Source organism: Gavia stellata, chromosome 14 (genome assembly GCF_030936135.1).
Source record: "Gavia stellata isolate bGavSte3 chromosome 14, bGavSte3.hap2, whole genome shotgun sequence".
Lineage (NCBI taxonomy): Eukaryota > Metazoa > Chordata > Aves > Gaviiformes > Gaviidae > Gavia > Gavia stellata.
The window spans coordinates 11,710,500-11,728,871 of NC_082607.1; the positions used below are offsets into that span (position 1 = coordinate 11,710,500).

General features: G+C 48.5%; 1 protein-coding gene across 1 annotated transcript; it reads left to right on the forward strand.

Moving 5' to 3' along the window:
* Nucleotides 1-8,089: 8,089 nt before the first annotated feature.
* Nucleotides 8,090-16,555, forward strand: TRMT2B (tRNA methyltransferase 2 homolog B). Its single transcript, XM_059824569.1, is given in 14 exon segments — nt 8,090-8,220; nt 10,228-10,282; nt 10,755-10,874; nt 11,289-11,388; nt 12,414-12,484; nt 12,938-12,967; nt 12,969-13,073; nt 13,214-13,308; nt 13,807-13,832; nt 13,835-14,020; nt 14,124-14,225; nt 14,407-14,526; nt 15,527-15,623; nt 16,429-16,555. Coding segments are annotated over 14 exon segments (1,365 nt in total).
* The last annotated feature ends 1,817 nt before the right edge of the window (nt 16,556-18,372 follow it).

Below are 18,372 nucleotides of genomic sequence, written 5' to 3' on the forward strand. Positions count from 1 at the left end.
AGATGTGAGGAGAGGCTGCCTGGCAAGTGCTGGCCTGAAGACAGGAATTGGAGCCATAAGCTTCTCAGAGGGGGACACCCCTGCCTGAGGCAGGCTAGCCTTCAGCCTGGGAGGACAAAACCTGCCCCCTTGGGCCCTTCTCGAGGCAGCCTTCCTTCCTCAGCACAGTGGCCAATGCTGCACAAAGACAGCTGGCTGCAGTCTCTGGAGCACCAGTGCAGAGGAGCATCCTGGGCATGGTGAAGGGCCTGATGGCAGAGAGAACAGGGCAGAGACATCGGCTCAGCCCCAAACAGCAGCTGGACAGTAGACAGAGACCCACGTGCACTCACTGAGGAACTGGCCCAGTCCCCCATGTTGATGCCCTTGTCCAAGGGCAGACAGCTGCACCCTCTGCTCATGGCTACCACTGCAGGCCAGGCTGGGCCTGACCAGCTGAAGCTTAAAGAGCCATCAGGGTAAGGGACTAGAGCAGGGGCTTTTGGCAACACAAAACTGGTGAGGACCACAAGCCCACCCAGGAGCTGGCGCGGATGCAGGTGTAGTCAGTCACACAGGACTGGCTGCTCCCTGTGGTCCTGGCTGCCTTGTCTCTCAGGGCTGGTACCCGGCTCTGCTTGGTGAAGCAGGGACGCAGTCCCAGCCTGTACCAGTGGATGCTCAGGCTCATCAGGCTGCCATGTTGTGGCACGTTTCTCCAGTGACACAGGGTTAGATCAGAGAAGAAGCTGTGTACACCAGAGCTGCCTCTGGATCATTTTCAAAGATTTTCATTTTCACGGCTGAAATCCCTGCAGACAACCAAGCAGCCTCTGTCAACCAGCCCTGAGCAGCTCCAGGATGTCCTCCAGCCACCCAGGAAGCAGTGAAGGGGCTGTGCTGAGCAAGAGCATGGGGAAGCGGCGGTGGGCAGGCGGGCAGATGTCTCAGAGCCTGCTGAGCTCTGGCATCCATTACTGGAAGTGTCTCTTGACACTTGCATTGTGGGGAATGGAGACCGGATGCTGGTTCCTCCCAGTGCGACGCAGATCTGAGATGCATCGCAGCTTCCCCCAAGCCACAGGCGTTTCTGTGCAGGGGAAGGGCTGGACCAGCACAAAGCCCTCTGCCTCTCGGCCAGGGGATGCCCTGCCTAGTCACCACCCTGCAAAGAGCCCTGCTGTGGCGCGGGCTGCCTGGCCGAATCCTCCCGGACACCGAGGATCTTACTCTCTTTCATGGCTCACCTGCTAGGATTGCCTGGGCTGCGTGATCCGGTGATCACGCAGCTCTCTGCTGTCTCCAGGAAGACAAAACACATCCCTGCCATCCCTTTCTAGTATAGCGTGAGCGGAGATTATTTTGCAATCCAAAGCGTGCAAGGTGCTTCAATGCTGAGCCCCAGCCAGATAAGCCGTGGGCCACGGCTGCTTCTGAATCCAGCTTGTCCCGTGCTGGATGGAGAGCCCCCGGTACGCAGCCCCCCACCTGAGCCAGGCATGGGAGATGTATATGGGTATTGCAGCTGGGCAGAGGGGCACCATTTTCAGAAAAAGTTTGCAGCACATACCAGAAACAGGCAGCAGCATGCTGAAGACAGCACCTGAGCAGGGACTGTGGCTGACAGGGAGCGAAGCGAACTCGGGAAAGCATGGCTTAATTCCCAGCTCATCCATGGAGCTAGGGCCAAACTGCTCACCGCCTCCTCCGCCTTGGTTTCCCTGTATGTAACCAAGAGGGAATGAACAGACTTAGACTTCCCTTTTCTGTCTGTCAGGTGTCTCTTGTCACGTTTCTCCCTCCTGCTACATATTCCGTGGTTAACTGCAGGGCTTCTCTCTGCTCTCTGTATCTCTTCCCTCCTACCCCACATTGTTACCAGCCTGTTTCTAGCCCATGAGCGCAAGAGGAGCCTGGAGCCAAGGTGTCCTGTGTCCAGGATGTGCTCAGGGCAGCACGTTTCAAAGCTGTGCCCCACGATCCCACTGTCCATGCTCCCCCCCCCGCAACCTGCTCTCTCCAGGAGAGGCGAGGCTTGCTCTCGGTGAGTACTCCTCCTCCCGGGCTGCCTCAGCCGCTGGGTAAGGATGCTCCAAAGCGCTCTGCAGATCCTTCTTGCTCAGCCGGGCATGACTAGGGGAGATGATGGTCCAAGCAGCAGTAAAAGAAGGCCCCAGAGCTGGTTCGAGCTGGAAGATAAGGAAGCAAGGAAGGCTGCTACCATCGTCAGCTGTCGCAGCAACCTTAGAGATAAGAGAAGAAATGGCCCGCCTAGAGACACTGAAGGGACCCAATGAAGAACGGGAAGACCCCAGACCCTAATGTCACTACTGGTCGGAACTGTCGCCTGAGGGGTGGGGAACTGAGATTGTAAGGCTATAATTGCCCAGGGATTTCTTTGTTCGGGGTCCTCTTTGGAGGCACCCACCTCAAGCTGCTCTGCATGTTGGATGAATAAACCACTTTTGTTTACTCAGCGGATTGGCGACTTGTCTTCTGCCAGCAGGAGCCCAGGGCCGAGCCCTGTTGATGGTGGCATAATTCCTGGCAGGTGGCGCAATTCCCTCAACAAAGCCCAAGGCCACCTCCCAGCTGGGCAGTGTGAGGCTGAGGACAGGGCAGGAAGTGGATCTGGAGCTACATGTGGATGATGCCAAAGACTCCAGCCAGGTGATCCCACCTAAGTGCGCAAGAGCTGCCACAGAAGAAGGACTGATGGGAAGAGCCTGCCCCGAGCAGCACTGACTGCCCACTCCAGCCACCTCTGCATGGCAGACCCATGGGATTCTGCCTCTTAATCCCCACGCACTTGATGTATCTGCTGTGGAGGAAAAAGGGGTGGGCAGCTAGCCCTGTGGGGCAGTCCTGGGCTGGAGTTTTCCAGGAAGTTTCTTGGGAAGGACGAAGTTTTTCAGCGCTGGAGGGGTGGGCTCCCTCTCCACCCTGTTGGCCTCAGCCTGCACAGGACAAGGCACCCAGCAGCCCCAACCGGCGAATCTTCTTTGTGCTGCCCCAAATGACCCTCTCGTCCTCTGTGTACGTGGGCGCATGACCAGGCTCGCTCCTCCACTTGCTGTGCACACAAGTAAAACCAGTTTGCACGGAGGGTGCTGGCTTTGTCCTGGGACGGAAGTTCCTTATGGTGGCCCCAGAGCAAGGGAAGAGGCGGGGGGGGGGGGTGTGTGTGTGTGTGTGTGTGGAGTGAGAGGGGCTGGATGCTGCACATCAGCACAGGGAAGAAGGCCTGACCCTGCCTCAAAATATACTCAGATCCAAGAAAAAGGAGGGTTTCCAGTGTGTCTGTGCTCTCCCCAGCAGAGAGTTTTGCTGCAAGACTCAAACAGCTTCTGGGATCAGAGGGATTCATTTTGGCAGCATCAGGCGTGTGAAATCTGAGTCAGGATTGAACGTTCCCGGGCCTGCCACCAGCAAACTCCCCAAGGCAAGCAGCCCTGGCCACTGCCTGTCCCACAAAGACCTCCTGGGAGCACGGGCCCTGGCTCACATCCCTCTCCCATCACTTCCTCGCAGTCACTAGGACACGTCTCTTCCGCAGGCGTCTGCTGGTCCTGGCTGGCAGACTAGCTGAGTGACGTGTGGTCTCACCTCTGTGAGAGCTTCCCACAGGCACTCCTGCACATCCTCCCCGTCACCCTGCTGATCCTGCTGCTCCTCTGCTGCCTCACGTACATGTGTGCGTCACCCACCATCTGGTGGTCCCTTTCTCTGGGTCAGGTTTGCTCCTCTGGGTCGTGCTGTCTGGGTCATAGCTCCGAAATCCCCACTGTCATGAGCAAGACGTGGCAGTGAGGAGGTGCACCTGTGGCCACCTGTATAAGATGCAGCCAAAGAAGATTTACAAGGCAGGATGCTGACCGAAAGCTAGTCCCCAGTCTACGAGGCCTTGGGTGAAAGTAAGTTAAAGAACAGCAGGCAGGGCCCCAGAGCACAAAGCTTGTATCAGAACTTTCCCCAAGCTTCCAGGTCGGGGCGTCCGCTCAAGAAGTAAGCTTTCTGCCTCCGCTTGTGTACAAAGATGATGCATTCCCAGTGACACGGTCTGAATTCCCCTGAGGGATGTGTGTTGGGGGCAGACCCCCAGCACCTTTCCCGCCTCTGAGCACCTACCTTGTGAGGGGCAGGGCTGGGCTGCCTGGCTGCAGCAGAGCTCTCTCCTTGCTCCCAGCCCAGGTTGTGCTGCTGGGGCTCTTTCCTCCTGGCAGCGGTCGCATCAGTGCTGGCAGCTCCCACACCTCCTCTTCCCCGCACCTCACAGCACTCTGGGCTTTCTGGTAGCCTGGTCAGGAGCAGTTTTATTCCCACAAGGCAGGAGAAACTTGCTGTCAGAACAAGATGGATTTTCTTTCTTTTCTTTTTCTCCTCCTCTTATTTCCCTGCTTTCCTGTTTCCTTTCTCCAGGGATTTACACCCTTCTTTTCCTTGTATTTCTTAGGGTAACTTTAGACCGAGGCAAGCTGGGGAACTCGTCTAGCAGCAGTGTGGGAGTCCAGTGCAAGGAAACCTCAAAACCTCCAGGATCCCAGGGATGGCGTGAAAAATCCTTTCAGTGATTTTCTTAAAGGATATTCCACCAGAATTGATTTCCCATCCCCCCACCTGTTATTAAGAGAATTGCTCTGTCCAGACAGAAAGATAATTGAAAAGAATGTGGAATTAACTCTACAGGCAGGGGGAAATCGGACTGCCTGGCCTCAGGTTGATCCCAGTTGGGATTATAATAACCAAACAGATAATTTCCAAACAATGGTTAGAAATCTGATAAATGTGATTAGAGCTTTCGAGGAGATGAGAGTAAATTGAACTAAACTACAGGAACATAGACAAAGGGCAGAGGAACATCCCAGCGACTGCTGTGGAAGATTGCAACAGGCTTTGTTGATGTATTGGGGGATGACTCTCCAGAATTTTAATCATGAACTGGCAGCAAGTGTGTTTGTGGACCAAGCTGCCCCTGACATCCACAACTATTTTAAGGCTCACATGCTGGGGTGGCAAGGAGAAAATTTGAAATATATTATATTATCTGGAGGTTCTATACTTGTACAATGTGTAGAAGATTTGTTACTTGCCAGGAAGATGTATGAAGATTGCTTGAAAGATAGTATTTGTCTATGTACTGCTTTAGCAGAAAAATGTCACCATGCATCTCTTTCTAAGCTTCAGCTGTGTCAGCAGGGAGTAAAATATTTAGGATCCATATTAAAAGAAGGACAAAGATTAGTAGACCCAGAATGGGTCCAGGGTATTATAGAAATACCTTGACTGGTAACAAAGAAGCAATTGCAAGGATTTTTAGGTGTAGTAGTGTTATAGAACATGTCAAAACATACGGTCAAAAAATAAGTGAAAAGAATGGAAAGAATGGAAAGAAGATACTTCATAATGAATGCATCTGGTATTTAGACATATTAAAGATAAAAACTGTCTCCACTAGCTAACAATAAAGATTAACACAAGGATGAATTCTAGGAAAATAGAATAGAGTGCCAAAATAGTACCCTAAGGCTGACCTGCCTCATTATAATGTGAAAACCACACCTAGCTAGAAAAAGCCCCCAGCCCTAATAAGCCCCCTACTCTCTGGGCATGGGTAGTGAATTAAAAGAGAACTGTATCTTTAAGATGAAGTAAGAAAGGCACTAACCAATAGTTAGTTAAGGGATGGGACCAGTGGGTGTAACTAATTTTTCTAACTGTTTTAAATACTTGTCATGATTTCAACCGAGTGTGCTAGTTTGGACCAGGCACCTGTATCTGTGCCTTTACGTAATGAAAGAAAATACCTCGACTCTGTGTGTAAACTGGGCAATGTGCACCGGGTAATGAACCCAAGTTTTGGGACAACGGTAGGATACCACAGACCCTGGATACCTGGGCTAGGGGAGTTAAGTAAGGCGTGGACAGAAGCCACCAAGACAGAAGAAGCGGAGCCTATACGGTGAGGTCCAGAGAGAGAAAAGGCTTTCCAAGCTGTAAAAGGAGCTTTAGCTTCTGCTCCTGCACTGGAATTGCCGGATTACTCCAAGTCCTTTGAACTACTTGTGCATGAGAACAAAGGAGTAGCCAGCAGGGTGCTTACTCAAAAGCCAGGTCCACAGTGCCGCCCTGTGGCTTATTACTCAACTGGATCCTGTGTTAGAGCGATAGCAGCAACAGCAACTATCATAAAAAGGAGAGCATTAGTCCCAGGCCACCCAACAACTGAGTATGTCCTACATAAAGTGGAAGTGATTCTTAAACAACACGCTACACAAGCATTGTCTCCACAAAGAGCACATTGTTCTGAATTATCGATTTTAAATGCAAATAATATTACTTAAAAAAGAGAACTCGGATCTAACCCTTTTCATCGATAGCTCGTCATACTATGTGAACGGAAAATGATACATGGGCTATGCAGTGGTGAGAAACTTAGAGGTACTTGAAGCAGAACTTCTAGAACCCAAGGGGCTGAATTAATTGCATTAACAAGAGCAGCCTGGTGGAGACATAATCAGTGGGTAACTATTTATACTGACTCTAAATATGCTTTTGGAGCATGTCATGCAATGGGTACGCTATGGAAAGAACGAGGGTTCCATACCTTGGCAGGAAAAAATATTTCTAATGGAACTGAAATCCAAATGCCATTGGAAGCTATTAAACTTCCAAGGGAAAATAACTGTAGTACACTGTCCAGCTTATACCAAAGGATCCAGCAAAACTGAAAGAAATAATGAATTGGCAGATAAAGGAGCTGTGTGAGTCAGCACAGACAGAATACAGGAACAACCACGAAACCACGGATGAAATGCAAAGAGTAAATTTATTTTTGTTACCTCGACAACTGGTAAATCCCCGAAGCAGCACCTGGGCAGAGGCACACGAGTGGGGATGCAGGCACCGCTGAGCTCGGTCCATGCTGGAGGATCGCTGACCCTGCTGGTTTTGCCTGTTTATCAGGGATTCACACAGGTGTAGTTTACCACTGTGCTTTGATTTTCTGCATAGCAGAGCAGGAATTTCAAGCATGTCCGATAGGGTGCCTCTAAATCTACCATCTGCCTATGTTATCTAAACACAGATGTTCTACTTGTCAAGCACACAAGGATAAACAACATTCAATATGATATATTTATTTTTCTACACCCCAGCTGCAGGTCACTTGAGCATGTTTACAATCCTCCTCACCAATCTTCCATTATTATCCCACAGCACCTATAGCTGCTGCCCTCCAACCTATACATGAGTGTACCAACTCCCTCTGCTGATGATTGGTCAGATATCAATAACCCAGCCTAAATATATGCAGCAGTCACTCAGGAAGAATGGGCTCAATGGGAAAGTTGGGAGGTTGTGAAAGATGAAACTGGAATTTGGACTGTTGGGGAAAAAAACATTTTACCAGGAAATTACTTAATGACTTTGTTTAGGTGGTTCCATGATAAAACACATGGAGGGATGACAGTAGTTGTTAACCAGACTGAGAAAATGCGGGTAGCTCCAGGAATACATATGGCAGTAAAAAGGACTGTGAGTTCTTGTCCCACATGTTGGAAGTTTTCTGATGCAAAACCCAAACAGGAGGTGGGAGGACAACCATGGGCGTGCTTCCCATTCCAAAGACTGCAAACTGATTATGCTGATGTGCTTCCTGTGCGCAAATCTAAGCACCTGCTGGTAATCATGAACTAACTCTCAGGATGGGTAGAAGCTTTTCCCACCAGGAAAGCTGATACTGCTGGAGTGGTCAAAGCACTTTTGCAGGAAGTCATTTCCAGATACGGAATAACTGAAACCATAGAATTTGGTAGGGGTTCTCAGTTTTCAGCAGGAATACTAAACAATATCTATAAAAGTTTAGGAATACAGCAACAACTACATGTTCCATATCATTCGCAGTCATCAGGACAGGTGGAAAGAATGAATAGGACTCTCAAAAATAAAATTGCTTGAACTTGTAGTCAGGTAGGTTTGAAATCACCTGATTTTTTAAGAATAGTGCTATGGGATATTAGAAATACCCCTCACCAACCTCTAGCAGAAATAGTGTTTGGCAGGCCTTTAGCTGTACCTGGGACCTTTGCCCCTGCTTGGACCAGCCTCTTAGATGGAGATGAGCGAGTTACCAGGTTCGTGTTGGGGATACAAAAACGTCTACAAGAAAATAGGGCACAAGCCGGATAGTTTCAGCCAGTACCAGCAGGAATGCAAGTACATGATACCCGGTCTGGGGATACGGTAATGATAGAAGTTCACCCTCGCAAAACAAAGTTGGACCCTAAACGGGAGGGTCCGTATACTGTGTTACTAACTTCTTACTTTGCTGTAAAGGTTGCAGAAAAGGATAACTGGATTCACCACTCTCATGTTAAGCCACTGCTCCCCACCGCTCTGGCTGCCGGAGGCCGGTTGCCTGCGGCCGAGGAAGAAAACTCCGCTTGTAGCTGCCTGTTCCCTCCGCGCTCCCCGTCCGGCCCAGGGCAGGGGCACTGGCTGCGCTGCAAGCACCGTCCCGCAGCTCTGAGCAAAGTAAAAATGTACCCGCTGGGTCAGACCGGCTGTGGGTATTTTTAAAGTAAGTGGTTTACTTTCTGGAGCAGAGCTGGCCATGAGCATGCTGTTTTTCTCAGCAGGTCTCCAGGTGCTGATGTGCTGCTTTCTGGGAGGCTGACGGTGGGCTTGCTGTGCTGCTTGCAGGTATGCAGTCCCTCTCCTTCCCACCATGGCGTTGTCCTGCACATTGAAGCTACCGTGCTGGCACCTTCACCCTTTGAGTGCTCTTCTGAGCATCCTACCCAGTCGGGACCGCAGCCTGCTGTCGGAGAAGACAGCAGCAAAGTGGAAGAAGAAAAAGGCCAGGGAGGGCTGTAGCCTGACAGGTTCCTCCTGGGAGGAGGGGTACAGCTCTTCTAAAATGACCAAGCACTCTTCTAAAGTACCAAGCACCTGAAGTGGTTAGAGCACTGGGTTGGGGGTTTCACCTCCATCCAGCTCTCCCCAGTAGGAATAGAAGAGCTGGGGCTCAGTTGGCTTCCCTGGAGCTTGGCCTGCAGATAGAAATAATGGAAAAGACAAATTAAAAAGTCTAAGGGGAAAGGATCAGGAGCAGAGCAGAGGAAAGGATCAGGAGCAGAGCAGTTGCCATACTGGCAAGCAAAAACTAATAGTCCATTTGATTTGCAGTCTGTGCCTGAAAGCAGCTGGCACTGGGTGCTTCGGAAGCAGCTCCAAAAATCCCAGCAAGCAATAACAGCAGCTTATCCAGCTGTGGGGTGAGGTTCTCCATGGGCTCAGTGAGTTGGTAGTTGATGGATAGTTATGATAGTTTGGATCATATACACCTCACCCCTTACTCTGCCTATTGTTTTTTTAAAACAGCTTTTATGTGTTTTGTTCTTGCTCGCCCTGCCTCAGATACAAGTAGTGGGAAGTTCCAAGGTTTATATCTAGACAGCTGCTGTGTGGGTGGCCAGGTCAGTGAGAGTGGGCAGCCTGTAATTCCCTGCCTGCTACACACAAACTGTGCATTCCTCTGTGATGGATTTAATCTAGTACAGCATTAGCAAAAAAATGTAGTAGTGTCTGGAAATGTGAGCAGGTAGACAATGCAGGATGGATGCACTGAGTGATGAGAGAAGCATCTTGCTCTTTTAGGGGAAAATTCCAGAGAGACGGGACTTGGGATGTCCTCGGAGCAGCAAGGGATGGCCAAACCCTCTGACTCAGTGGGAGAAAGCAACAGAGCCCATCAGAAGCTACAACACGATCTCTTTTTTTCTCTTCTCTGCCTGCACTTCGGGTTTTTTTTCCCTCTGACCCCCATAACACTTGAATACTCATTCCTCCGGCTTTACCAGCCTGGAGTCAGATCTCACCCAGGGCTCAGGAGGGCCTCTCTGGATCCCTGTGCAGGGGAAATACTGTTCCTGGCCCTGCCCTCTAAAGGAGGATCAGAAAGATACCTGGGTTACCCAGGACACCCAGGCATCGCTGGTCAACCTTCTGCCAAAGGCTCAGCCTGTCCTCTGGAGAGCTGGTCTCTGTGGTTCCTGGGTCCCTCTTCCAGCCACAAGTATTCTGCACCAGGAAGGTGCCATGAAAAGGGAGTTTGGATGTTCACAGCCGGCTCGGGTGCAGCGCCGATAGCAGAATGGTCCTGCCCATGAAGCAGCTGGCGGGGATGTTATGCCATAAGTATCAGGAGGCAAGTAGCTCTGGGCACTACTATGATGTTGTGATTTCCAGGTTAGTGAACGCAGCAACTCCACTGTGGAGACTTCACTATCAAGAGCAGCTGCAGGTAAGATGTGCTTAAGTGGACTTTTCTCTATCGTGTTGCCTCAACTGTCCCTCCTATCCCCCTTGAGCAACAGCCCCTAGCATCTTAGTTGCTTAATGCTGTAAACTCTTCAGACCCCATTTACCGCTGCTTTAATTCTTCGGTTATTGTGAAGGATAGAACTGGGAAGTTCCCTGTGGGTGATGTGTGTGATCACCAACAGCACAGAGGATGGGCATTTGCACAGTGATCCTGTCCAGTGCGCAACAGCTGGTTCACTGGTGCTTCAGGTTGGACCAAGTGCTCCAGGGGACCACGGACACAGGATTTCTCTCTCTCCATTTTGCTCCAAGCAGCTATGGTGATGAGAAAGGTAGAGTTCCTCTGGGGCTATATCCCGCTTGCAGTATTCCCTCCTGTTGCCCTTCCCAGAGGTGGCTGACAAAGAGCTGTGATCCTGTGAGAGTGTTTCTGGCTTAGGACTCCTCTGCAGGTGAAGTATGAAAGCCAGAGGAAGATTTTGCAGACACTGGCATCTCATCTTGAGGAGCTAAGCATAGATACACAGAAACCTGGTGGACTCCACTGTCCTCTCTGGCCTGTAGTCCCTTCGGTGAGTATCCTGTGGGAACGCTGTCCCCTCTAAGCCACCAACAGTCTCTCACTCGGATCCCAAAGAGTCTCACAGTGGGGATTACTTGGTTGCAGAGAATGTGTCTGTGGCAGCCCTTGGTAGCTTCTGCTTTGCAGCCTGTGACTGCTGGAGAGTGAAACAAGCCCAGTGATTAGGAACCCTTTTTTGTGCCCAAGCATTCCCTGATAAACCTGTCACCATTCTGTCACAGAGCCATTTCTTCTTCTCAAGGGGAAGTACTGGGGGTCTCGCGCAGAAGCTCCATTTCTGCATTTCGCACATTCATGTGTATCTTCCCATGTTGCCAGCAGAACAACTGGGCTGGATTTTGGCTTTCCTCCATTACTTTTTCTTTTCATCCAAGGCTTTACTTTCCCTTCTTTTCTCCCTCAGCCCGTCATTAAGGGCTACCAAAACAAATCTACTTTCTCTGTGAACAGAGGATGGGATGGGAACCCCAAAACCGTGGGGTTGTATGTGGGAACAGGCAGACGTCAGCGCAGGACAAGGAGCTGGGTAGAAAACTGCTGGCATGGGCTGTGTTGGGGCAAGGATCTGCTGTGACAGCCTCCACCCACGTTAGAAGTCTGAATCCTGGGGACTGTCAACAGAAACACCAGCAAGTCCAGGGCAGCAATTTTAAAACCTCAGTTCATTAGCTTCTTAAGAAACACCAGCTTCTAATTTGCTAAATACAGCAGTAAGGATGACAGCTGTGGTAGCAGCCCCTCCAGGATTCAGCTTTGTTATTCTTAATTATGCTGTTCCCGTGTTTTTGGTGTGCTCCAAGAGCCTGTGCTGAGCAGGGAGAGCATGGAGGGGTGTGCATATCCATAGGCGGCAGAGCAACGTTGGAGAGTTTGGGATGCATAAGGCAGTTTGGTTTTGCGCAACAAAGATGTGAGCTGTGTGCTCCTTGCAAGCTGTTCAGTGGTGAACTCGTTCACACCATCGATACTAGGTTTTGCTACTCAACGTCCATAGCAAGAGGTGCTGCGGTGGTCACTGTGTACTTGTCTCATTGAAAAAATAATTCCATGGATGCAGTTCTGACGGCAGATTCCTCCGACAGCAGAAGTTTAGCATTTAAACTGAAGTGGGAATGCTGTCTTCCAGGCAACCTAAACTGCTTTGCTGCTGTAAGCCCACACTATTATTCTCCAGTTAGAAAACCAGCTTACTCTACTCTGGTTCCCTTAGTTTAAGAACAGTGCAGTGTCTCCTTTGGGAGTTGCTAGAGGATATTTAAAAAGCTCTCGGAGCTCCAAGCTCTGCATGGAAGTTAGTGACAATAATCCCTGGAAAGGGAATTCTGGCAGGTCCTGCAGACTGTGGGTACCCAGAACATTACAGGATTTAGTGGGGCACTTACATACGAGTTTTTTTCTTTTTTCTTCTTTTTTTTGTACAATGAGAGAATTCCAGGGAGAGGCTTCTCCACAGTATATCATGTCAGATGCTACAGTGGTTTATGCGTCCTGAAACAAAACAATTAAATACCCCTCTGTCTCTCTCCAGCAAGAAATATTGTCTGTGTGAAAACCAACCACAGGGAGAATATACCCCCAAAACACAAACAAGTATGCCAGGTAAATAAACAAGTCATCTCTGCCCCTAGACTGTGGAATAGAGGGGCTGCTATAACTCTTATTTGGGAGAACACTGTAATTTTAGTTATGTTGGGTTTTCAAGTCCATTTTCATGTTCTGAAAAGTTTCGGGCCTGACGCTGGTTGATGGATAAACATTTTTTTAAAACTTGCATGTTAATGTTGCAGCCTCTAAACTGTCCCAAATAATGAAGTTAATCAAATGACAATGAATTCCTCCCAATCTATTAAAATACATAAGAATCACAAATTGAAATTATTAAAATGTCTTGTCTTCTAAGAACTTGGGAAGAGCTTTCACTCAGTGTATAGAAATCAAACAGAAAAGACATGATCCTGGTGGAAGGGCCACCCATTTGTGGTGCAGAGAGTTATGCTAAGACCAGGGCAGTTGCCTTCACTGTCTTACAAGTGCCATTTCCCCTCCGCTCAGTGCTATGAGGAGTTCATCTGTCGCTCCTCCCCTGGATCCCTGCATCCTGTTTCACGAAGGCGGACACTGGCGGGAGCTCATGGTACGTGGCCACACCATGGCTATCATCACCTTCTACCCCCAGGAGCTGGGCCAGGTGAGTATGCAGAGGACAGGGACCCTGGCAAGAGGCACATCAGGTATCTGGCTGATCTGAGCTTGCTGGGTGTATTGCTAGGGAGAGGTGTCTAATCAGATTACCCAAACAGACAGGTTTTCCTTTCTCGCTCTTGACAGGAGGCACTGGCTACTCAGAAAGCATTGCTTAAGGAGTTCTTCACATGTAGACCTGGAACAGTCTGTGACTTGACTTCACTTTATTCCCAAGAGAGGTATATGTCTTGACACAGGGAAAGAGTGGAAACAAAGCCACCTCCTTTTTCTCCCCCCTCTCTGATCAAATTCAAATTCTACCAGTTCAGGGTGTGCTTGAAGTGAATGACAGATGTTTGGATGCCTTTTGCAGACATGGTTTTAAGATGGCCACATCTTTTGTTTTTCCAGACCTGAAATACTTGAATACACTATGGCTCTACTCATGGGAGTTATGAGCCTGGGAAACTAAAGAAAAAAACCTACAGTGACTTTCCCAAGACAGTAAATCATATTGGCAGCAAAATTGCCTTTTGCAAAGCCATTTTGATCCTCTTAATTAATTCTAAGCTGTGCAAGTTACGCATCCTTTACAAAGAATCAAAATTCTTTGATCCTGTTGAAAGGCTCACGTGAAATAGAAGTTGGTGGCAGGAGAACCATCCTCACCTGCACATGAGTGCCCCAGGAATGGAAATGGAAATCAGCTGCCTCTCTGCTGCCTTCTGCTCTGCTAACGCCATGACACGCTGCTCCCATGAGCAGCCCCCTTCCAGCTCCGTCACGGAGAACTACATATCTTTGAAGAAGTGCTTGGCCTGAAGTTTTGCATCTCTCCAGCTGCCTTTTTCCAGGTAAACACAGGTGGAGCAGAAGTTCTGTACCAGGCAGTCGGGGAGCTGAGTCAGGCTGGTGGGGATACCATCCTCCTTGACATCTGCTGTGGAACGGGCTCCCAGGGCTGGTGCTTCACATGCCAAAAATGATCCCCGCATCTAAAGGCTTGTTTCTTCAGCATGGATGTATGGAGTATTTTTGTATCCCTCTCTTCCAGGGACAATTGGTCTCTCTCTGGCTCACCAAATGTGCAGGATTATTGGTATTGAGGTGGTGGAGAAGGCAGTAGAGGATGCCAGGCGGAATGCAGCATTCAATGGTGAGTTCAAATTTGCCGTGGCAGAAAGTTTCAAACTAACTGCTGAAAAATTAGAAGCAGAAGTGAGCAGAGGGATCCTAACAAGTTACCTCCACACAGCAAAGGGCAGTACTTCATGTAATACTTAATGTCTGGTGAGACCGACTCTGCTCAGTTCATGTGGTTGCTTTTTGTTTCACAGGAATTTCAAACTGTGAGTTTCACAGGGGAAAGGCAGAGACCATGTTACCAGAACTGCTGTCATTGTGGGAGGATACCTGACCCCTTGTTGCTGTGGTGAACCCATCTTGGGCTGGGCTCCGTGAGAGAATATGCTATTTATTTTCATCTTGAAAACAGAGAATGTTGAACAAGTTCTGTGAGACCTGTTATACTGGCTCCAAACCCTCTCCTCACTTAGTCTCTAGTTTCTTACCTTGTTGCTCACAGCAGCTAAAATCCCACTGTCTCCAGTGCCTTTGTCATGCTTTCTCTTTAAAGCAGACAGCTCTAATCTTTTTTCCATCTTTCACAGGCTCACAGAATTATTTAGGAGAGAAGGAGCCTCTGGAGGTCTGTGGTGCAATTCCTGAACTAAAACAAGGCCAACTTCAGAGTTTATCAAGTTGTACAGGGCTACAAAACCCAGCTGAGATTTGAATGTGTCCAAGGGTGGATACCATCTCCTGAAAATGTTTTCCCTAATATATTTAATCAGAATTTTCCCCTGCTGCAGTGCATCTGTTGCCTCTCATTCTCTTCTCATGCCCCTCTGAGAAGATTCTGGCTCCATCTTCTCTGTAATCCCCCAGGAGGCCCCTGAAGAAAGCAAATGGATCCCTGCTCACCTTCTCTTCCCCAGACTGAATAACCCCAGCATTCACACTCTCCTCATGCATGCTGTGCCCCAGCCCTCTAACTGTCTTAGTGATTTCCACTGGACTCGCTCCACTGTGTACTGGGAAGTCCCAAACTGGTCCTGGTGCCCAGATGCGGTCTCACAAGTGTGTGTGTAAGGTTTTACGTGCCTCTGCTTAATTAAGTAACAATTTTTCTCTCATCCTTCATCCCCCTGGGAAGCAGAGGGATTTCTCCCACTGCTCTACCCTGCCAAATCAGCTGAGCTGTTAGCAGGGTGTGTCGCATCCCTGGCCTCCTAAGAGCCTACAACTGAGACAGGACATGGCAAATGTATATATTCTTTTTTCCCTATATTTTTGACAGTTCAGTGTGGTTCTGCGGTGCTTGCTGTGCAATCATTCCTTCTGGAGAGCTCACAGTGGTGGTGGGTCACTGGGAAAGCACAGTATCTGTTTTTGCAGATCACAGGGTTGTGCGAGCCATCCGAAACTGCAAGTCCATCTGAAGCCTGCTCTACATCTGCAAGCCAGAGAGTGAAGCCATGAGGAACTTTCTTGAGTGAGCACCCTCCTCTCTTCCTTTCCACTGACCTTAGTATGTCCAGACAAGGACATAAATATCTGACTTTGGCTTAGGAAGGTTTTTGTGGTGACTGAATTTCACTGGGTGAATTCTGCAGGTGTGATCCAGGACCAGTCAGTGCATGGTCAGAAGTGGTTTACGCTTCTGCATTACTTCGGGTTTACCTGCAAGCTGCACTTGCTGGTTTAAGATAGCGGGTATTCTTTGGGTTTTATGTTCCAGCAGGATGCTTTAGTGCATCAGTAAGGAATAGAAAATGATGCAAACATGCTATAATGGCATTGTGCATCCTTCCCCAACACAACAGCAAATCTGGATGTGAGATATGGAGTCCACTGTGTTCACTGCAGGACGGTTGGCCCCTAGCCAATGAAGTGAAGCCAAGGGTATTACTCACCTGCTTAGGGTTAATCATATAGCTAAGTCTTTACCCAGGGCAGGCCCCTTTGCAGGTGATAAATCTGTCTGCAGGTAACCAATGAAGCTAGTGCAAAACTGAGGATTATTTCCTAAGGGTATTGTCTTTCAGCTGGGATGGCGTGTGAGAAAGGAAGCTTTAAACCTGCCACTGACTCTTCAGCTTGTCCATGAAATTTTCAGAGCTGTTCTGGGATTCAGTATTGATGGTACCAGACCTCAGCCAGTGTCAGCTGCAGACTGTGAGCAATGTTAGCCAAACACACGATATCTCCTTAGTGCACTCTCCGTGCTATTGTGCTACTGATAACAGTGGTAAGGTTTCTGCTACTGGTCTAAAGGATGCTCTCTTTGTTTTCCACAGGCTGTGCTGCCCACCTGACCCAGGGAAGAAGCTGGCAGGAGAGCCATTTGCCCCCACGTTGGCTATACCTTTTGACATGTTTCCTCATACTGTTCATTATGAGCTGGTGCTGCTGTTCACCCGCTGACAAGGAGGCAGGTATGCCAGCTCTGAGAGCTTGGGAAGCAAGCTCCTACCATCCTGAAGACTGGAGTCAATGTAGTTAGGATTTTAACTTATTTTCTTGAAAGCTGTATAAAAATAATAATTTTGCTTTTGCTCTTACTTTGGGTTGTCTAACTACACTGTTCTGTAAGGAAACACTTGGATTTCTGGGGTGAAAAGGTTCTCTGTAGTATTTCATCACCCCTCCCTGCTCTGCAAACCTCTTCTTGGGCTGCTGGTTAAAGCAGGCTGGAAAATACCATCTCCCTGGTGTTGTGGGTTTTCACCATCAACATGTGAATACAAAGTATGAAAATCCACTGTATTTTCTAATACTGCCATGCCATTAGTTCTCTGCTTGCTTCAAGGATATTTCAAGTGTTTGTAAAGTTGATAGTGAACTTGCTATGAAGAAACCGTAGGAACTAGAAATCCTCATGCTTCACTGGGCAAATGTTGACTTTTGGGGTCAGGGAAACATTCCTGTATAAACTTCCAAAACCAATACTGAATCGCTGCCAGTCACATGGATAAGTTGGAGGCAATGAGAAAGATTTTTCTGTAAAATGAAATGAAAACAAATTTCAGTGTCTCTCCTTCCACACCTGCCTCTCCCTTCTCTGCTAATGCTTGCTGATACCTAAATATGAAGTGCCCTGTGAGAATGTCAGCAGCAACAAGTTATTTCCTCATCAGGGTGCTCTGTAATAGCTTATTCAAAAAGTTGGTGTGTTTTGCATCTGTCCTGCCATGCTCACTGACTGGCAAGCTGTGAACCTCAGTGTTATACGAAGTTTTCTCCAGCTCTTCAGAAGATGGAGCTGCTACAACCTGAAGGTACGTCTGAGTGAGCAGAGTTCCCCTGTGTTTTGTGAAATCCACGTTGCTTTGAGGGCTTCTTTTATTTTTATTTTTTAATTTTTACTTTTGTGTTGTATTGAAGTTACCTTTTGGTTTATCCTGGTCATCTAGGCCAGACCGGTAGCAGAACGCATTTCTACAGTCAGGCTGTTAAATTTGACTCTTTCCTCTGTAAGGGGAGTTCCTTATCTGATTTGGGTGAATCAAGGCTAATAAACTCCCAAGGAAACAGGAAGTCTGTATTTTTTAGACTTTTAACTCCAGTCCTAAGGAGCCCTAAGCTTGGAATAACAACAACAACCACCAGTTCTCAAGCCATGGGGGCTTAAAATACATGGGTTTAGGACTTGAGACTTAATACATCAGAAAGGGAGGTGCTGGGAGATTCCTGACAGGCATAGGAAGTGTCACTCTTGTACTATCCCACGAGTGTTAGGTTTTTGCACACTGTTACAGCCTCTTGTTTTCAGTTCATAGTGCGGGATGCAGTTTTCCAGCAGTTCAGTTTTGTATACACCTTTGTATATACCTTGGCTTCTTGCTGCGAGATCTGAATGGATTTCTGCTTAGCCTGGCTATGCTTTTGTCAAAAGGAAACTTGTTGCAAATTAGAGGGGGAGAGATAATGACTTTAAATCAGAAAGTAATAGAGGATCAGGAAACCTTTCCACTAGTCTCTGGAGAGCTGAATATACAGGACAGATTTTATCTGCAATGGGGGAGGGTGGCACAGTGGCCTCACCGTCCCTTTTGGGCATCAGGTTCCAGGAGAGCCACAGGGCCAGGACACCTTTTTTGCTTTTCTGGGGCAAATATATTAAGTAATATGTTGTTTGCTGTGTATTAGTGTCTAAGCATCTGAAACTGAAAGCTGCCTCTGTACAAGAGACCTCCAACCACTTTTCCTCCATAGCAGGTTACTCCCATGTCCTCTGCTAA